General features: G+C 41.6%; 3 protein-coding genes across 7 annotated transcripts in view; 2 read left to right on the top strand and 1 right to left on the bottom strand.

The window, feature by feature from the left end:
* The first annotated feature begins 262 nt into the window (after window positions 1-262).
* On the top strand, window positions 263-2,904 carry LOC127377298 (PTB domain-containing engulfment adapter protein 1-like). The gene is made up of 7 exons (XM_051425042.1): window positions 263-376; window positions 457-532; window positions 810-881; window positions 1,586-1,684; window positions 1,802-1,939; window positions 2,081-2,185; window positions 2,372-2,904. Exons 2-7 carry the CDS (start codon window positions 485-487, stop codon window positions 2,435-2,437), a joined length of 528 nt encoding a protein of 175 aa, XP_051281002.1. The 5' UTR covers window positions 263-376; window positions 457-484; the 3' UTR covers window positions 2,438-2,904.
* A 95-nt stretch (window positions 2,905-2,999) lies between these two features.
* tmem106c (transmembrane protein 106C) lies at window positions 3,000-9,889 on the top strand. Its single transcript, XM_051425040.1, has 8 exons — window positions 3,000-3,144; window positions 3,434-3,689; window positions 4,626-4,689; window positions 4,858-5,017; window positions 6,245-6,385; window positions 7,027-7,076; window positions 7,376-7,429; window positions 8,440-9,889. Exons 2-8 carry the CDS (start codon window positions 3,476-3,478, stop codon window positions 8,606-8,608), a joined length of 852 nt encoding a protein of 283 aa, XP_051281000.1. The 5' UTR covers window positions 3,000-3,144; window positions 3,434-3,475; the 3' UTR covers window positions 8,609-9,889.
* A 331-nt stretch (window positions 9,890-10,220) lies between these two features.
* tns2a (tensin 2a) overlaps window positions 10,221-17,768 on the bottom strand; it is a 50,924-nt gene continuing 43,376 nt past the window's right edge. For 4 of the 5 annotated variants that reach the window (XM_051425026.1, XM_051425027.1, XM_051425029.1 and 1 more), the window contains 10 exons: window positions 17,357-17,522; window positions 15,266-16,494; window positions 14,751-14,882; window positions 14,489-14,584; window positions 14,311-14,388; window positions 13,989-14,066; window positions 13,580-13,748; window positions 13,294-13,362; window positions 12,948-12,977; window positions 10,221-12,598 (listed from right to left, as the gene is read on the bottom strand). In XM_051425026.1, the coding sequence (XP_051280986.1) occupies window positions 12,460-12,598; window positions 12,948-12,977; window positions 13,294-13,362; window positions 13,580-13,748; window positions 13,989-14,066; window positions 14,311-14,388; window positions 14,489-14,584; window positions 14,751-14,882; window positions 15,266-16,494; window positions 17,357-17,522 (2,186 nt within the window). In that variant the 3' untranslated portion in view covers window positions 10,221-12,459. The remainder of the gene's footprint in view (window positions 12,599-12,947; window positions 12,978-13,293; window positions 13,363-13,579; window positions 13,749-13,988; window positions 14,067-14,310; window positions 14,389-14,488; window positions 14,585-14,750; window positions 14,883-15,265; window positions 16,495-17,356; window positions 17,523-17,768) is intronic. The other variant, XM_051425028.1, reaches the window with a different exon arrangement.

Genomic DNA, 17,768 nt, shown 5'->3' with positions numbered 1-17,768 from the left:
AATTTTTGGGTGGAAAAAAACACATCAGACACATTATTCTACGCAGATTATATGTATATGTCTTAATACATGTCTGGAGGGGATCTTTACCTAGCTGTAGTCTAAAGTCTAAAAATCAACTACTTTAAGACTCTTGAACCTTGCTGTGCCTTTTAGGAAACTTTTTATTTTTTTAAATGTCCACACCCTTGTGCTGAAATTGCCTTTGATGGATCACCAGATGTGTTGATGAAATTTCCTGTTGCCCTGGATATCTGATAAAGAGCAATAAGGAAGACACGACAGTTACTTATTAACTCCAATAGACTTTACACCCATCCACCTGTAATTCAATAAGAAGCCGATTCACACTGGCTGAAGCATATTTACAAAAAAGGTAAGATGGATTTACAGTATTTCTTTAATGATTGCAGTAATTTGAACACATGTATCCTTAATGTCTCATCTTTACGTCAGGGTTTAGTTTGGGAGCAGACGTGTTAAAATGAGCGACACTTCAGAAGATGATAACGAGATCTCCTTTCAAGTAAAGGTAAATACTGATGTTAAAATCTCATTCTGAATGTGGAAAACAAAGAACATGGTGATATACCTGTGATTAATAACGGCAGCTGAACAGCAGACTGTGCTTAGGCTCAGTTGGTCATGTTGTGAACTTCACTTGTATGTATGTAAATAAAATACTGTATGTACAGCATGTATCATTCTATTAATGTGACATTAATCTGTCATGTCAGTGCTGATATTCAGCCTTATTTAAAGCACCATCTCCATTTCGCTTAATATCTTTTTCTTTCTCTAACCTGTAGTTTCTTGGACGAGTTGAGGTGGTCCGCCCTGATGGACTACAGATCCTGGATGAAGCAGTTGAGAGCCTAAAGGTCAGTAATTACTCTCACATCCTGTTTAGTTGCTGTTTTTTTTTCCCCTTACAAGGAAACAGTTTGCATGCAACTCTTTCCAACATGGCAGCCAAAGCCAGTGTGCTTTTTTTTAAGGCGCAAGACATAGACATAGTGCAATGCACTTTTCTCATTAAGTAAATTCAATTATTTTTAAAGTTTTTATTATTATTCAAGGTCTTAAATTTGAAGGCCTGAAAACAAGCTATCTTCACTCTCTGATAAACAGCTTTGTCCTGCATTAGAAAACAACCAAACAGCTAAAAGAAGCCTATTAAGTATATGCTTGTTGGAAATTCAAAATATTACACATTGCAGACAGAATTGTAGAATACGTTTTTAAAAATACCAGGAAAACTCATCTCTGATCAGTATTCACAGGAAAATAACAATCTTCTCCAAATCACACAACCGTCCTGCAGATACTGTGTTCACTGGCTGGGGAATAATATGAAATATAAAATATATGTAATAAATATTAGAAAAGGAAAAGGCTTGGGAACCAGTGTGTTAAACTGTCAAAATGTGGTCCAAGAATGGTTGACATGGATGCTGGGACTCTTCTGCAAGTCATTCTAATGACAAACACAGTCTGTGTCCACTGTAGGAGCTCTCTGTGAACTTTAAAGATGCAGTAACAAACATGACAAATAAAAATGCAATCAATCCCCTCTTATCCCCAGACACCAGATAAACACTCCTCAGAAAAGGCAGCGAAGAAGAGCAAAGTCTATCTCTTCCTGTCACTGAGTGGGATAGACATTTTGGAAAACAAAACCAAGGTGCGTGACAAAAGTGTACCAGTTACCATCCCACTCCAGGAATGTGCACAGTTTAATTACATGCCTTGCTTTCTCTGGCCTTGAATGATCACTCTTATTCATCTTCCCTGCCCTCAGTTTCTGTTGTACACGTGCCCTCTCTCCACTATCTCCTTCTGTGCCATCTTGCCATCTTCACCCAAAGTCTTTGGCTTTGTTGCTCGACACCCTGCAGCCGACATGTACCACTGCTACCTCTTCCAGAGCAAGACGTTTGTGAGTATTCCCAGTCCAGCATAGCAGGAGATCACCAATATATGAAAAAAAATGTAGCTTACGAACCAGAGAGGAACACTGTCCCCTAGCCAAATTAGATATTCTAGCTCTCAAAGTGTAAATTTGTCAAACACTTTTCAGTCTCACGTGCTGGTCTCAGTCATCGGGGATGCTTTCAGAGCTTCAAAGAAGGAGGAGAGTGTGAGGGGAGGACGAGACCTGATAGTGGAGGCACTCCGACACAAGGTTAGTTCTGCTTTCACATCAGTATCAGGACTTGGGCCCGCTGTTTCATTTTATTCTGTCATGGTGAGGAATTTATTTGAATTTGCTGCAAATAGGCTCTCAGTTTACCTTCAGGCAGAATTGAAATGGAATTAAACCCAGGAAATTAAAATGTTTTTTTCCCCCCCTGACTTTCTCCTTTGTCAGAATAAGATGCTGCAGAGAGAGAATGCTGAGCTGAGGAAGAGGCTTCAGGACAGACTTACTGACTGAGGATACTTGTTCATGCTGTTGTACACAAATACACAATACAATACCTTTTCTTTGTTTTCAGGTTTTCATACAAGCGTTTGGCCTCAGGAAACTCTTTTTATAGCCCAGTAATGATCAACTTCCTGATGCGTCATTAGTCCTGTTCTTCAATAGAAAGTAATATCAGAGAAGAGGCTCTGGTTGCAGCAGACCAGTAGAGGGCAGCAGTCAACTAAACTAAGCGGGTGCGTTCAATTGCTGCCTGCACAGTGTCGGAAATATTGAATGTATGAATGTAAGACGTGTAAAATACCACATAGAAAGACGAAATTTGTTATGTTGCAAATTGCTGTGCAACTTGTCTAACTTTTAAGAACTGGCACATAAGAACAGATAATGTATTAATGTATTAATGTATTCAGCGACTAATATGAGAAACATTGCAACTGGACAACAACTATATAAATAAATATCTCTTCAGTGCCTGACTTACTGTGTTTTGTTGCTTGACTTGTAAAATACGACACACCGCACCTGAAGCTACATCAACCACTGGGATGCGCCGATGAGTTGTATTGAATTATTGGATATTTGATTAGTGAAGGTACGCAGGGAGCCTGAAGGCAACACAACATGGAAAACTTTGGTGTGACAGAATGCGGAGAGTGTTCGCGGGTGTAAATACGACTCTGTGTGGGATGGCAAGGTTCACTTGTTTAGTCTGAAAGGTGAGTGAAGTAGGTTTAAATAAGCTAACCATCGTTACGGACGGTTACAGTCACTGGTAGCTAACCGCTAACTGGTTGAACAGCTACGTTAGCAAACCATTAGCTAGCTTGGGACGCTGCTCCGAGCGGCGTTCAATTCCGCTTCATTAGCGGTACATTTCGGCTCTGTCAGCTGTTTTAATAGCGATGGTCACAGTTTATCACACAGCTGACATTTTACAGTCAATACTCCTGAGTCAGTCTGCTCACATATCTCTTGTCCGAATGGCTCCTTCTCATCCACCTGCAGGCGGTTAGTGGGAAACCCCGTCCTCAGGCGAGTTGAGCCGCCATGGGGATGCGGTTGTCTCGGAGCAGCAGCAGCCTGTCACTCCTCCCGGAGAGGCAGAGCTCTGAGCGGCGGGGAGAGGACAGAGACTCCGATAATGAGTCTCTGGATGGGCTCGGCAGACGGGAGGACATAGCCCAGTTCCCATACGTGGAGTTCACCGGCAGGGATAGCATAACGTGTCCGACATGCCAAGGGACCGGACGGATACCTTCCGGTGAGTGTGAATACTGTTAGCGCACTGAGGAGACTCTAGCCTGGAAGAAGTTTGTTATATTATCTCAGAGCTAAGCTTAGAAACAGCTAGAGCACTTTTAAATGTACAATTCCAAGTCTTAGAATTCAGTCCCACAATTTTCTAAAACATTTAGTTATTGCGGTATGTGAGAAGACACCGTGCAGTCTGATCGACAGCACACAGGGCTACAGTGGATAGCACACAGGGCTACAGTGGATAGCACACAGGGCTACAGTGGATAGCACACAGGGCTACAGTGGATAGCACACAGGGCTACAGTAGATAGCACACAGGGCTACAGTAGATAGCACACAGGGCTACAGTAGGACGTTTCTGTTCTGTTTTCATGTTAGCAGCACTGGCCTTTCACACTGCTATTAAAGAGCCTTACTCAGTAATAAGTAAATATAAAAGTAAATAGCATAGCATTGTATGTGTTGTATTTTAATTTAAGAGAGCAGGAGTGTCACAATGCAGTTTTATAGGGTTGCACAATTAATTGAAATATTATGAAAATAGCAGCATGGCCAAGTGCAGAAGCACTCCAAATCCCAGAAGAACTATGCAAATTGCAAGAGCTGCAGTGTTTGGATAAAAGTAAAATGTGTGAGAAGCAGCGTTATATTTTAAAGAGATTCTCTGGCCTACAAATCTTGCTCTCCATATTTCTACAGACTCCCAAAAATTTCACATCATCCTAATTTTAATGCATTCTTTTTGGGTGAAAATTCAGTTTGCAATCATTCCCACGCTAATCATGAATCATATAGCAATCCACAATTTCTAAATAATCGCAATGTGATGTTTTTGCCGTACCGTGCAGCCCTACAATTTTGGACGCTTTGATGTGTGTCTAAAATGTATTTGGAAACACTGATTATTCAGTTGTATGACCTGTTATCTCTTGCCTGACAGAACAAGTGAATGAACTGGTTGCATTGATCCCATACAGTGACCAAAGGCTGCAGCCCCAAAGAACGTAAGTATGGTAGTCAAAACCTACTAATATGCACCTTTGTTGGTGCTGAAAAGCTTGTATTTCTGTGCCCAGTGTACGTTTATTTCTGTAGTACTTAAAGTCCAATGGTGTTACCTTCAGGCCAGGTGTGTACACGCTCTGTTGCAGTCAGAATGTGTTGTGTTGCAGGAAGCTGTACGTGGTCCTGTCAGTCGTGCTGTGCCTCCTGGCCTCTTCACTCGTGGCCTTCTTCCTCTTCCCTCGTTCTGTGGTCGTGGTGGATGATGGGATACACTCGGTGACCGTGCGCTTCGACCATACCAATATGAGGGTCCTAATGAACATGACGGTAGGTTTTCTCTCATAATTGCACCTTACCGTAACTTGTGCTCAACACAGAGAGGCGTTTCTGTTATTTAGCCTGCACTCATTGATGTTTTATCACATTAGCAGGGATTTATTGCTTTTGGATTGGATTCGGTCTTTTGGCAGAAGTAGTAAGCCATCTAGCTCAGGTGCAGAGTCCTTGTTTTGTTTTATGTGTCCAAATTGTTTTAAATTGATGTAAATAGTCTATTAATTGATTCATCGATTGAAAGAAAACAAACCTGTAACTGTATTGATCAGCGATTTCAACTGGCTTTTCAAGCTAAAATGCCAAAAGCAGAAATGTGTTCTCCTCAAATGTGCAGATTTGATGCTTCGTCATAATGATAGTATCGGAATATCTTTGGGTTTTGGACTTTTGCCATTGCATAATTTCCATTTTTCACAATTGAGCTCTGTTACAGAACAATGGATCAATTCATCTAGAAAATAATTGTTAGTTGCATCCGTAATCCAAGTCTCGAGCAAATCATCCTTATAGATAGATAGATAGATAGATAGATAGATAGATAGATAGATAGATATTCCTTTATTTGTCCCACAATGGGGAAATTCCAATATTACAGCAGCAAAGTGGATAGAGAAAAAAATGGTATAAAAAACAGTAAGAGTAGGGAAATAATAAATAAAAACACTATGTACAAGAGAAAAAACAGTAAGAATCCACAACAACAGATAACACAAATATTAGCAGCAGCAGTTGCACATGGGCTATAGATTGCACAGTGAAAATGGTATCATTATTTGTCTTGTTTATTTTCTGCACTGTCACCACTTTGTCATGTGTTGGCAGGTTTCCAGTTGCTCAATGTTGTGAAATGTTTCAGACTGTGAAATGCATATTTCTGAAATACAGAGCCATCTCAATGTCTGAACCAGGTGAGCTGTTCTCTTTGTGTGAGAACGGCCACAGTGGGCTCAGTTATTGTACTTTAGTCTCATTTGAACCTGTAATCTGATGCAGTCACACTGCGAGATGAGTGTGAAGCTTCTAACGTGTCGAAGGGTTTCATCGAATGCGGCTCTTTTTAAGTTGTTGTCACTTCCTGCCTGTAGAGAAATGTATTTCACCACACTCAACATCAGAATGTTTTGAGTGAACGTATTGTTGCGGAAACCTGTTGCATAATACGTAGGCGTCGTCTTGATATTTCACTGTGTACCTTTTCATTGTTATTCTTTTTCTCAGAGCACACTGAACCTCAGCAACCCGAACTTCTTCTCGGTGCTGGTGCAGAGTGTGAACTGCCAGGTCCTCTACATGAAGACGGTGATCGGGACTCAGCAGCTGGACAACGCCACCACCATCCTGCCGCTCAGTGAGAGTCGGGTAAAGTTCAAAACACATACATCTCAACAAAAAGAGGTTTTATATATGTTGCAAAATAAAACATTTTTTAGTAATAGTAATGTTTTTTGTGAACATGATAAAGGTCATCGCTGGCTGGTCCAGACTCAGTAAAGCTTCCTGGTACAAAGTTCAGTATGGAAACAAACACGTCCTCATCACTGTAAAGCATACAGGAGGTGTGCCTGCTACAGGATGTGATCTCTGTTTGATAAACTCGTTTGAATACGAGCTCTACTGCGCAAACTAAAAGGTTAAATGCTTCAAGACAAGAAGAATACACACTGTCGCTGACTTTAAACTGTAAACCTAAAGACTGTTAACAGATCCTATGAAAAGAACAAAACTAACAATGAACTGATCCTGAAACTAGTACACATACTAAGTTTACCCCTGTTCGAGTACCGTATGCTGAATACTGCAGTGTGCAGCCATTATAGGAAAGTGATTCAGCCTTTTTAATTAATGATAGTATATAATATGGCCCGTTTTTAAAGATTTGAATTTTTAATTGGAATGAATTTCCTCGCTGCTCGGAGCCATAGATATACTCAGGAAGCTGTTGTTGATGTTAACAACAACATTGACAACACTTAAACTTGTTGTGTATCAATCTTCTGCAGGTCAACTACACTGTCAGTGTGGAGATCGGCAGCAGCGCGCCCTACGTCTAGTAAGTGTCTCTGCCTAAACTTTGTCCTACCAGCCTGTCGGTGGAAAGTACAAACACAAAATCTTTCCAAGATGTCCACAGAGACTACTTTGAACAGTGAACTCCACCGATTTAGTCTTCCTTTCGGTAGGAGGACTTGAGAGAGCCGGATCAACAAAAGAAGGACCGAAAATGAAAAATAGGTGGAATAATGTTTGTGTTCCAGCATCCCTGTTGACTGGAACTGTATTTATCTGCTGAAGACTTTGTCACTATTCCAGCTTAGCAAACTAAACCTCTTCTTTTTGTGTCTTTCTCAGTGCCTTCTGCACCATGCCCAGCATTAAGGTCCACAACATTGTCGTATATATGCAGTAAGTGTCTCTTTGCTTCACTTTTACCACTTTGTCCTTCTTCTCTTGTTATTTCTGTTTTGTTTTGACTTTGACCATCACAGGGGTGGAAGAAGTCTTTAAAACCTAAATAAAAGTACTGATACAACAGTGTAAAAGTACTCCATTACAAGGTAAAGTCTGGTATTTGGAATCTTGCTCAGTTACTCTTATATATATGGCTAATAACACTGATGAAGTTTCAGGCAGTTTCATCCTCCAAATAATCCCATAGTAAAGTCATTTCTGTCCTAAAATCCTTTGTGCAGTAAGACTACTTAATTTAAATCTGCTTATATAAAACATATCTTAGGTGTTCATATAGAGGCATCAGTAAAAAGCCCCTCAGCAGGTTGAAATACAGTACTGGAGTACATGTGTTTAGTTAGTTTACGCCACTACATCATCATAACCTTCAGCTTATAGTAAAGAGGCAGCTGTGTAATATAGTTATGTGTCATGTTAGGTAACACTGAGAGACAGTGTTACCACAAAAGCCACTTCCTTCTCAAGACTACTTGTGTGAAATCGTGTGCACCATTACTTTATTTTGCACTTCATTAAAATATGATCAAAATTGCAATATGGCCATTTTCAATATGCAAATTACAAGAGATGCAATGTTTGATAAAGGTAAACTGTGATAAAACAGCATTATAATGAAGTACTGTAGTTCTGCAGATGTGCACTGCTCTATAAATCTTCTTCTCCATAATTAAGAAAATATGTGTATGTATCTGGACACCTTTAAAATAGAGCAGGTCTAGACCGTTCTCCTTAGAAAATTACACATCATAATTTTAATTTGTTTTTTTCAGTAAAAATTCAATATTTTATATTTATAATTTCATACTGCAATCACAGTCTGTCAAAATAATTGCAATATGATGAAGTGCAGCCTTACTGAAGGCCTGCATTTATTTGGTCTTTAACTAATTCATTGTGATCGGCAGCAGCTTGGTCCTCATTTCTGTCTTCCCGCCTGTTTTCAGAACCGCAGTGAAAACCTCGTACATGGTGCGAACATCCCAGAACAGCCTCGAGGCCTATCGCTACATAGACTGCGGTTCCAACACCACGTACCACCGGACAGTCGAGAACCACAGGCACCTCTCCTCTACCCACTCACCAGCCACATCCCTCAGCCCCCCTCTGCTGTGAGATTCCTGGAGAGGGAGGAAGAGGTGGGAGGAAGAGGCTGGAGATGCTGGCGCACACTCCAGGATGGATTTTGCTCCGTTTTTGCAAACAAAACCTGCAGCAGCAAAAAAATACCAAACAGTGCTTTCTTTTAAGCTCACACAGAATAGGTAACATTAGTAGTAGATGATGCTGTTTCCTGGAAAACTGTGGCAAGTGAATGTTTTTTTGTTTTTTTAACTGCACATTGGTTTTCATTGGACAGCCCAGAGGCAACAGGTAATGTTACTGCTATCGCCACAGCAGCTAGTTTAGTTTTTACTTGCATTAGTGCGGCTTCTGATTGCCTGAACTCTCTATTATACCAGTTTAAAAAGGCAGTTTGGCTGTTTCAGACAGTCACGTGTTGCAGTGGTGAAAACGGAGTGACAAATTGAACGAGTCATTGCCAAAGAGCGCTCTGTGTTTGGAAGCAGGGCGAATGGCAGACGGGGGAACATTCCCAGCTGAGAAGTGCCACTGAGGGCATTTTTGCCATAGCTTTAATTAACGCTGCAGAGCTCTGCCTGCGTCTGCTGCTGCTGTAACGTCAGGAGAGCGTTCTTCAGCATAGCTTGAATGACTTGCGGTATTGTAACACTGTAGAAGGAGCTGGCCTGCTGTTACTACTTTGGATTGAATGCAGCCTCAGGAGGGATCATTTAATGACTGTTTTTGCACCTTTTGCTGTGTTATTTAACTGTTTCTGACGTTAACAACGGTATTTACACATTTAACATATCACTGATGTTTTTAGATGAACTGATAAGTTATTTCTCGGTACCTCTTATCACAGCAAGTCTAAGCACACTGATTTTAGATTCAGGGTACAGGACCATAGTGCCATAGAGAGGAATACTGTTATGTCGATGTGACCTGATCACTGATCCTAGTTAATAATTTCTTAATCATCACCACAGTGGCTTATCAATCTGCAAACCACTCTGCGGAGCATTTCAGACCAGTAGGTACATTATCCTAGTCTGCTGGTTGATAGAGGTTGACTGAATCTTTACATTATCAAGTGTTCTCAAATGACTTCTGCCACAGTATCTGTATCTGTCTGTCATAAGGTTGACTTCACAATAGAAACAAAGTGACTGAAAGCAATATTGATTTAACTTTTATAAAGGGACAGTTTGTAAATTTATGAATGAAAGATTTTACCAGTGTTTTTAAAAAAATACAGTATAAGCTGTTATGATTGGTTCTAAAACGATATTAAAGGGAGTTGTGAATAAATAAAATGAATAATGAACAATATTTGTTTGTTTCAGATTCTTTTTTGCGCCGACCATTTAGAACTAATCTGTCCCGCTTCCAGCTTCCGTGTTATACGGAAGCATGTTGCTGCCAAAGGAAAAACAGATCAGTATCATGTTACAGAGTGAAAAGTTTATTGTGATAACTAAATGTTGTAAAATGTGGTTTTAAGTTATCACTTTATAATATGAACTTCTTGTAATATTATAACATAAGTATCAAATGTGTGTGTGAAACGTTTTGTTTTGGTAAATAGTACTGTTATAACAAGAAAAGTAAAAAAGAATTGGTTGCAGCCTTTTGACCAAAATAACCACTGACCCAAACGCACTTTAGGTACCACATCATTTCAGTTTAATTCTATTCTTCATCTTTTGCATACAAAATAGCATAATATCCTTTCAAACAAACAAACGTTTCCTTTTTTATGTCTCATACGCTGTCCTATAGCTGCATGTGAAAATATATTACTACATAATATAGAGATCAACAAGAAAACAGACCACAATATATTATCGCTGTAATACAAGTAGTGTTTTTCTTGGTTTTTACCAAACAAGGCAACACACTAAATAACTGCATAGTAAAAATACAAGAAGCAATAAGTACAAAAATATAGCTGGATAAAAAGCTTATTAATACAAGAGTGCTTGTCTTTGGTTAAGTACGTCTGTCTTCAGGCCACTGCCTTGCTTGTGTGTGTTAACCTGTGTGTCTTCTCTTTGTTACGTAATATATGTGTGAATGAGTGTGATGAGATGTGAAGCAGTGAATGAACACCAAACATTTCACGGCAATGGTGCAGTTTATCAATGTACGTCCTTCCCCATCTAGCTTTTTCCCGTTTCACATACGATTCTTTAACAGCGGACGTAACAATACCCAACATATTTACCTAAACACCCTCCGCACACCAAAACCCTCCACACACGCGCTCACCACTCCCTCGCACACACATTAAAAGTTAAAAAACTCACATTCATGTTTACTTTCATCAGTTATGTCTCTCTCTCGCTCCGAATATTACGTGTATATGAGTGAAGAAAAAACACGATTGTCGATTATGATTAAATGTGTTACACTTATAAAAGTGCTGCTGTAGGGTTGAAGGCAAGAGTGGCTGTAAATGTGCTGTACATACATCTGAATACCTGAACATCTCTACATATAGAAACTGAATTACATCACCAGGGCTTTGGTCACTTTTTATACAAAGAAAAATAAGGGATTTTATAACAAAATACAAGATATAAACACCTGCTGTTTTTAAAGGCAGTTATTATGTCTAAATGCTGAACATTACAGTGCAAGGAAAGATCCTCTTTGTAACCACTCCACACAGTCTCTGTGTCCTTAAAGCTGCTTTTACTATCATAACATGAAGAGAAAAGGTGCTTTTAACCAGGAGCCTGTATCATGAAGAGAGTTCAACTTAGTCCAGCACTCTTTGAGCTGCCTGGCTTCACTGAGCCAACATCGCTGGTCCTGATTTCACAAAGGCCGCAGTTGTATTTCTATAATATTTAAGATGAAAGCAGCGACCATAGCTTAAAAGACACATCTTTAGGTATTTTTGTTAAGAGTTCAACACACAAAAACTCCGGTCTACCTGTGTGTGTGTGTGCGTGTGGTCAGACATGATTCACAGTGGCCAAATAATCCTCCAACTGTTAACAGATTCTGATTCAAATGTCGCTAAATCCTGATAAATGCACCTGAATACATCAATACTAAAAATGTGAAATACGCCAAATTATTTGTTCACATTGGATCCATCGCTCCAAGATGCATGAGATGAAATGGAGATAACCACTAGCAGTTAGGCTATTTTGGCAGCTAAAGGTGATATACCACCACAGACAAAATCTAATTTAATCTAATTCTAGATAATCCATAAATTTTCCAAAGTCACATTTCGGTGCGGTTTTGCCTCATGATGAATAAAGTATTCAAAACATTTTGTCCATGTCAGGATCCCGTAGGAATGACGACTTCATGTTGACAGGATTTGATTTGATCCTCTGAACCGAACCTGCTCTTGAGCAGGTTACCATGGTGATCTAACCTGGTTAAAAGTGATTTAAGCCCAAAGATATTAGAATAACCCTGTAATCTCTCTCCATGATACAGGCCCCTGGTAGTTGTAGAGGATATTTGTTTCTTGGAAAGCCACTGTGGATTGTGGAAGTTTCCTCTGAAGCCTCCCCGTCCTCGGAGGAGTTGTAACACTATACATCATGGCTTTGTTTGAACACTGTGTTTTTTTCATCCAACAATACTTCACCATATTAGAAAATTGAAATGTAGTGTTATATTGTCAACCAACCCTTTAGGAAAAGGGGCACTGTTCGGAATGAAATACCATCATTTCCTTTAAAATGTCTTAAAAAATGAGAAAATCTTTGTCACATCAGCTGATGGACAAAGATAGCTTTAGTGTCATGGCCCAAATTCAGCAAAAACAAGCTCTGGCACTCGGTCATTACTGTACAATAAAAGCCATGTCAGTACTACATGCTGCATGTCACTGCTTGTCTGCTCTGAGTTTGGTTTCCTCTGTTTGTCTCCGTCTATCGGCGCGGCGACAGCATGACCTTGTTGATAAAGTTGACGATGGCAGAGGCAGGTTGTTCGGGGTCCAACTCTGCAAACAGGTGGCAAACGTTCTCTGCCAAGCTGCCCGGCTTCTTGGCTACGAAACCAAACACCCTGACGGGGGGAGGGTCAAGAAAGAGGAAGAGATGACAAGTTAATGAGCATGAGAGGAAGCGAGATATTTAGTTTGTCCTGTAAGTGGGGTAATACGGTGTCTTTCTAACAGTCAGTTAACTACAGTGAAAGAATTAGTATTATGTAATATGGGGTCACATGGGACTTGATTTTCATTGTTAAATCGCATTTGCTGCAATGATTTTGCCAAGGCTCTCTCACAATCCGACGCCATGCAGAGGCTCTAATATCACTGACCTCTCAGCCACGGGTGCATCTACACACCATTTTTTAAAAACACATGACACACATGCACACTCTCCCTTTCAGACACAAACAGAGCACTTACTTAACACTGGTGTTGTCTGAGTTAGTCCACCTAAAGCCAAAAGAGAGAGAGACAGAAACCAGACTCAGACACACACACAGGCAGAGCTGCCAGACAAGCTGATGCAGCTGCAGCTTCAGCCACAGCCGGCATGCTCGCAAACATAATGACCTGTCTGTCATGCACACTCGCATTTACACGGGCGCTAACAAATGCACTCACAGAACAGACGCATGGATCCATGCAAGGGCTCAGGGCGACAAATGCAATGAATGATCATGGGTGCAATGAACGACTGTGGCGATTTCTGCTTCCAACTACAGCTACAAGAATCAAAGAAGATCCCCATTGTCTTTGAGTTGCCTACCTCCGGTCTTTGGGGTCGATGCTGCTGAAAGTTACGCTGTTCACTGGGTAATGTCTCCTGAAGAAAACTCTGGAAGAAGACAGATACAGATAGAGCAAGACGGGACAGAAGACACCTTTTGAGTTCTAAATCATCCATCTCTAACTGGGGGGGGTTAGATTAAAATACTGAGATGCCTCACAGACAAACTGTCATTACACTCAGGAATAAGGTCACAGAAAGAACAACTGTATGTAATGAAGATAAAAGTAACTGTTGTCTTATTTTTCGAGTACTAATCTCTTACCTGCGCTGGCTGTCGGTCAGTGTGATGCCCTGCGATGTCACCTTGAACTGGACTACAGTGGCGGCGGGACGCGGGTTACGATTCAGGGACGCATCTGTTGCCTTGGCGATGGCCTGGGGGCCGGTCAGAGACTCTGTTTCCACAGAGTTCAGGTAGAGGACGTTACAGGCTGAGGGGACAGACAGAGAGAGGTGAGGAGACTTACGAACATTACAGTAAATTCTTGCTGCATTATTTCCATCTTTTCTTGATATTTAGGTTTGTAGCAATATTGGTAGATGTATGTCTAGTAGTAGTAGTAGTAGTAGTATTTTGTTTTTCTACCCAGTCTCTGTAAAGTATATACATAATAATGTGACTCAGGTGGAATCTGCAACATAACAGGACAAGGACAGGATAGAGAGCTCACCTGCTCCTTGTTTCAGCAGGTCAGCAGCCGTGCTGATGTTACTCACTGGTTGAACCTCCGGCACCTCTCCTATCAGATCTGACAGCATGGAAATCACTTATATCATATAAAAGTTCATTTGCTGTCAAATAGTTTTTATTTCCTAACTGTAAGGTTTAAAGGAGTATTTCATGCCTTACTTGATCTGTTAAAATAGGATATGTTCAAATTAGAGCCACAGAAAAAGAATCCACTATTTTGACAATCTTTTTCTGACATTTCATAAAACAAAATGATTAATTAATAAAATAATAAATAAAAATTAAAATAAAAATTTGCCAACCTTTTTCTGGGATCTTAAGAGCGCAGGGCAAAGAGATGGGCGTGATGGAGTGTTGGTAAACTAATGCAGAGAGACTCCCTGTGGATAACAGATAGCAGTGTAAAATCCCTTACGTTCCCAGTCGTGGAGTGACACATAGACATGAAAAGCATCCTGAAGCTGGAGAAGGAAAACTTACCAAAGTACGGCTCATTCTGACATCCCTTAATCTTGACTCCTCGTGGGCCTGTTTCTATCAGGAAGTGTCTGACCAGCTGTTCCAGAGGGTCGGTCACTGTAACAGCAGAGATTTACAGTAAACAAGTAGCTAATCTCATCGTCTGCCAAGGACAAAGCTACTGCTGAATTAGTGAAATGTGACATAAATAGCCTGAATGACTAGACCGTGCTCCTGCTGGAGAGAAGGAACAAAAATGTGAATATTAGATATTCAAATGTACCCTTGCTGTTGTGGTTGTTGACATTGGGAGGAGGTGTAGCCACCTTCAGGGCCAGCCCATAGGCCCCCTGGAAAGAGTTACTGTCCCTGATCAGGAAGGTTCCTGGCTCTCTCTCCTTCAGAGCTGCGATTGCTACAGCCAAACACAACCAAAAAGTTAGGATACGTATGCACTGTGATTCTCAAAAAACAACGCGTTTCATCAAAGCAAACAATATTTTCTTTCATCAAAGCAAACAGAGCTTTACCCTCACACCCTACACTTTTAAAAAAGGGCTTAAAACTTTCTTGTTCAGGCAGGTGTTCTTAAGTTGTCCTTTTGTTTTTCTTAATGTATTTTATCACTTGTATTATTATTGGTTGCTGATTTTAATGTGTTATTGCCCTTAGTGTTTTTTGTTTTTTTTTCTTGGGTTTCTGTAGCACTTTGAGATTCTTTTATGAAAAGTGCTTTACAAATAAAATGTATTATTATTATTATTATTATTATTATTATTATTACCCTCTCAGACCTACCTTGCTCTCTGGAGATGCCCGGCTTGTACCAGAACCTTGAACTGTCCTGAACAAACTTCACACTGACCCTATTCGCATTCTCCGTCTCCACAGACGCCTCTCCATCATTTTGGCCAGCAGGTGGTGCAATTTCCCCCACAGTGGGAGAGAATGTGACGTGGTGCTGATGCTGGCCGGTGCTGGTGCTGGAGGGAGGCACTTGGCCCACAGCTGGCCTCAGAGTTCCCACCCCATCGTTGGGTGATCCTGACTGGACGGGCGGGTGGCGCTTCTCTGGCAAAGGTGGCTGGGGGTGAGGAAGGGGGATGGAGATGGTGGAATAGTTGGAGTAGGAAGATGGGTGGAGCTGAGGAGTGTGAGCAGTGTAGCCGGGCCTCTTGTAAGCGTCAGGAGCAGGATTGTGTCCGGCAGCGCTGTGCTCCATGCCTGGGTAGTGGTGGTGTGGGGGTCCGTGGTGCTGGATGTGGTTCGGATGGTGGGGGTCGGACCCACTCAACATCAACCTCCTACCCAAAGTGGCAAAGCCAGGAACTGGTGCATCAGAGACTGGGGAGCCCTCCATGCTACTGGAGGCGGGCTGGGGGGATGATGATGAAGCTGGGGTGGGAGATGCAGGGGCAGGGGTGATGATGGGTTTTGGGGCTTCTGGGTGAGGTTCCCTGGTTGGAGAAGATGCGACGACCTGTGCTGGGGTCGGTCTCGTCAGTCCGGCGGCTTGAGTATGGGTCTGGCTCTGAGGCTGGGACACTGCCTGTGCCACAGTGGAAGGCAGAGCAGCAGCCTCTGAAGGATGGGGGGTCTGGGGGGTGAGAGGTTGGGAATGTGTATCTGGTGCAGATGAAGTATGAACGGGGGATGAGGGAGCCTGGCAGAGTCCCTGGTTTGATGTGGTTGGTGTTGCAGAGTCAAAAGAAGAGGTGTTCTGCGTTGTTGAAGCTGATGGTGTATCTGGGCTACAGTGCTGCTGTTGGGGAGTGGTGGGGGGCGGGTCTTTTGGTGCAGTGCAGTGGTTGTGGGGTTCTGTTTGTATAGGTATGGATGTGTGTGACTGTGGGTCTTTGGCAACCTGCGGCAGGGATGACGGCTCTGTGCTGCTTCTTTGGCTCTCTGGGGATTCCTGGACGATAATATCACCACCATAGTGTCCGTCCTGAGGCTGGGAAGCCTCGTAGTCACTGCTGAGGATGTCTGTGGTCCGGATCTCATACTCTCTCCCTCCTGGACTGGGGCTTAAGCGGACAGATATGAGTATTACTGTCACAGACCTGCTTGTGATGTAGTGAAATGTTTCTAAAATTTCTACACTGACCTACTTCTTGAATCTTTATATAGTCATATAATGTCATATAATGTTATAAGGAGTTTGGTCTAGACCTGCTCTATTTGAAAAGTGGGCACATCACCAGCAGTACAGAAAAAGGGAAGTTAATTTAACAGTGACACAAAAATGCTACTGTACCAAGAAAGAAATCCATTATTCATCCTGTTAGCTGATATGTTTTTGCAACTGTAGTCAGGACAGTTACATGTACAGTACTTCCTATTCTTTTTTTATCACCATGACAACGCTTGAAACACGCTCCAGACAGGAAATAGGCTCTCTATTTCTTACACTTTTTTTATAAGTGTGAATGGATGCAGAAAGCAGTGTGATTGGAATGCAATCAACAGAGCAATAACAGCTGTTTTGGTTAAACAAAAAGGATATTACTCTTTAAAAAAAGGTGTATCTCTTTCCATAATGTTGTAATGTTTTTTGCCCCCAAAGGATTACATTGCAGTCAGCCGCTGCTCTCTCACTCAATACTCGACCAACTTAAAAATGTTGTCCCCATTAGCCACAAACCTTTCCTCACAAAACATTAATGGCACACATCCATGGCATTGCTTCCGTTGACCTGGATCATGGATCAGATGCCATTGTTGAGATCATGTATCCAGACCTCATGGTAATACTAGGTGTAAATGGGGTTCAAGTCACCACAAAGGCCTTATTAGCGGGTAGATGTGTATGAGCAGCCAACCCTGGTGGTAAGGAGCACTCCAACCGACACTAATTTCCCTCTTAGTAGAGGAGTAAATGTGGAATACCTTTCCTGTGTGCGTAGAGGGCTGCTGGTGTGGACAGGAGTGGGTGGTCCAGACATGTCAGACGGCGTGGAGCATGCAGCGTGGCCATCTCTGTGGACCCTCTTGAAGGAACCGTGGGCAATGTGATCCCTCCAGCCCACACTTTCACCAGAGCTCCGAAGGCCATCTGGAAAGATAAGGAACAATAGATTGCATTTACGTAAAGTAAAGAGACCTTATCGACTGGGTCATATAATGTCTTTTGCTGCCGATGTTTACTTGGTTTTTGGGTGTTAAGTTGTGTAAAAATCACAAAAAGGCAAGATGAGGCAGTTTGTGAGTAATATGTAAGGCATCTGTCGAGTTAAGCACAAATTATTCGGTGCATGCTGCTCTTGATTAAGGGTAATTCTTTACACTCCCGATTCCCGCT

Source organism: Dicentrarchus labrax, unplaced genomic scaffold, assembly GCF_905237075.1.
Source record: "Dicentrarchus labrax unplaced genomic scaffold, dlabrax2021, whole genome shotgun sequence".
NCBI classification, from domain to species: domain Eukaryota; kingdom Metazoa; phylum Chordata; class Actinopteri; family Moronidae; genus Dicentrarchus; species Dicentrarchus labrax.
Note: the sequence above shows the minus strand (reverse complement) of the source record. Positions and strands in the feature narration are given on the sequence as shown.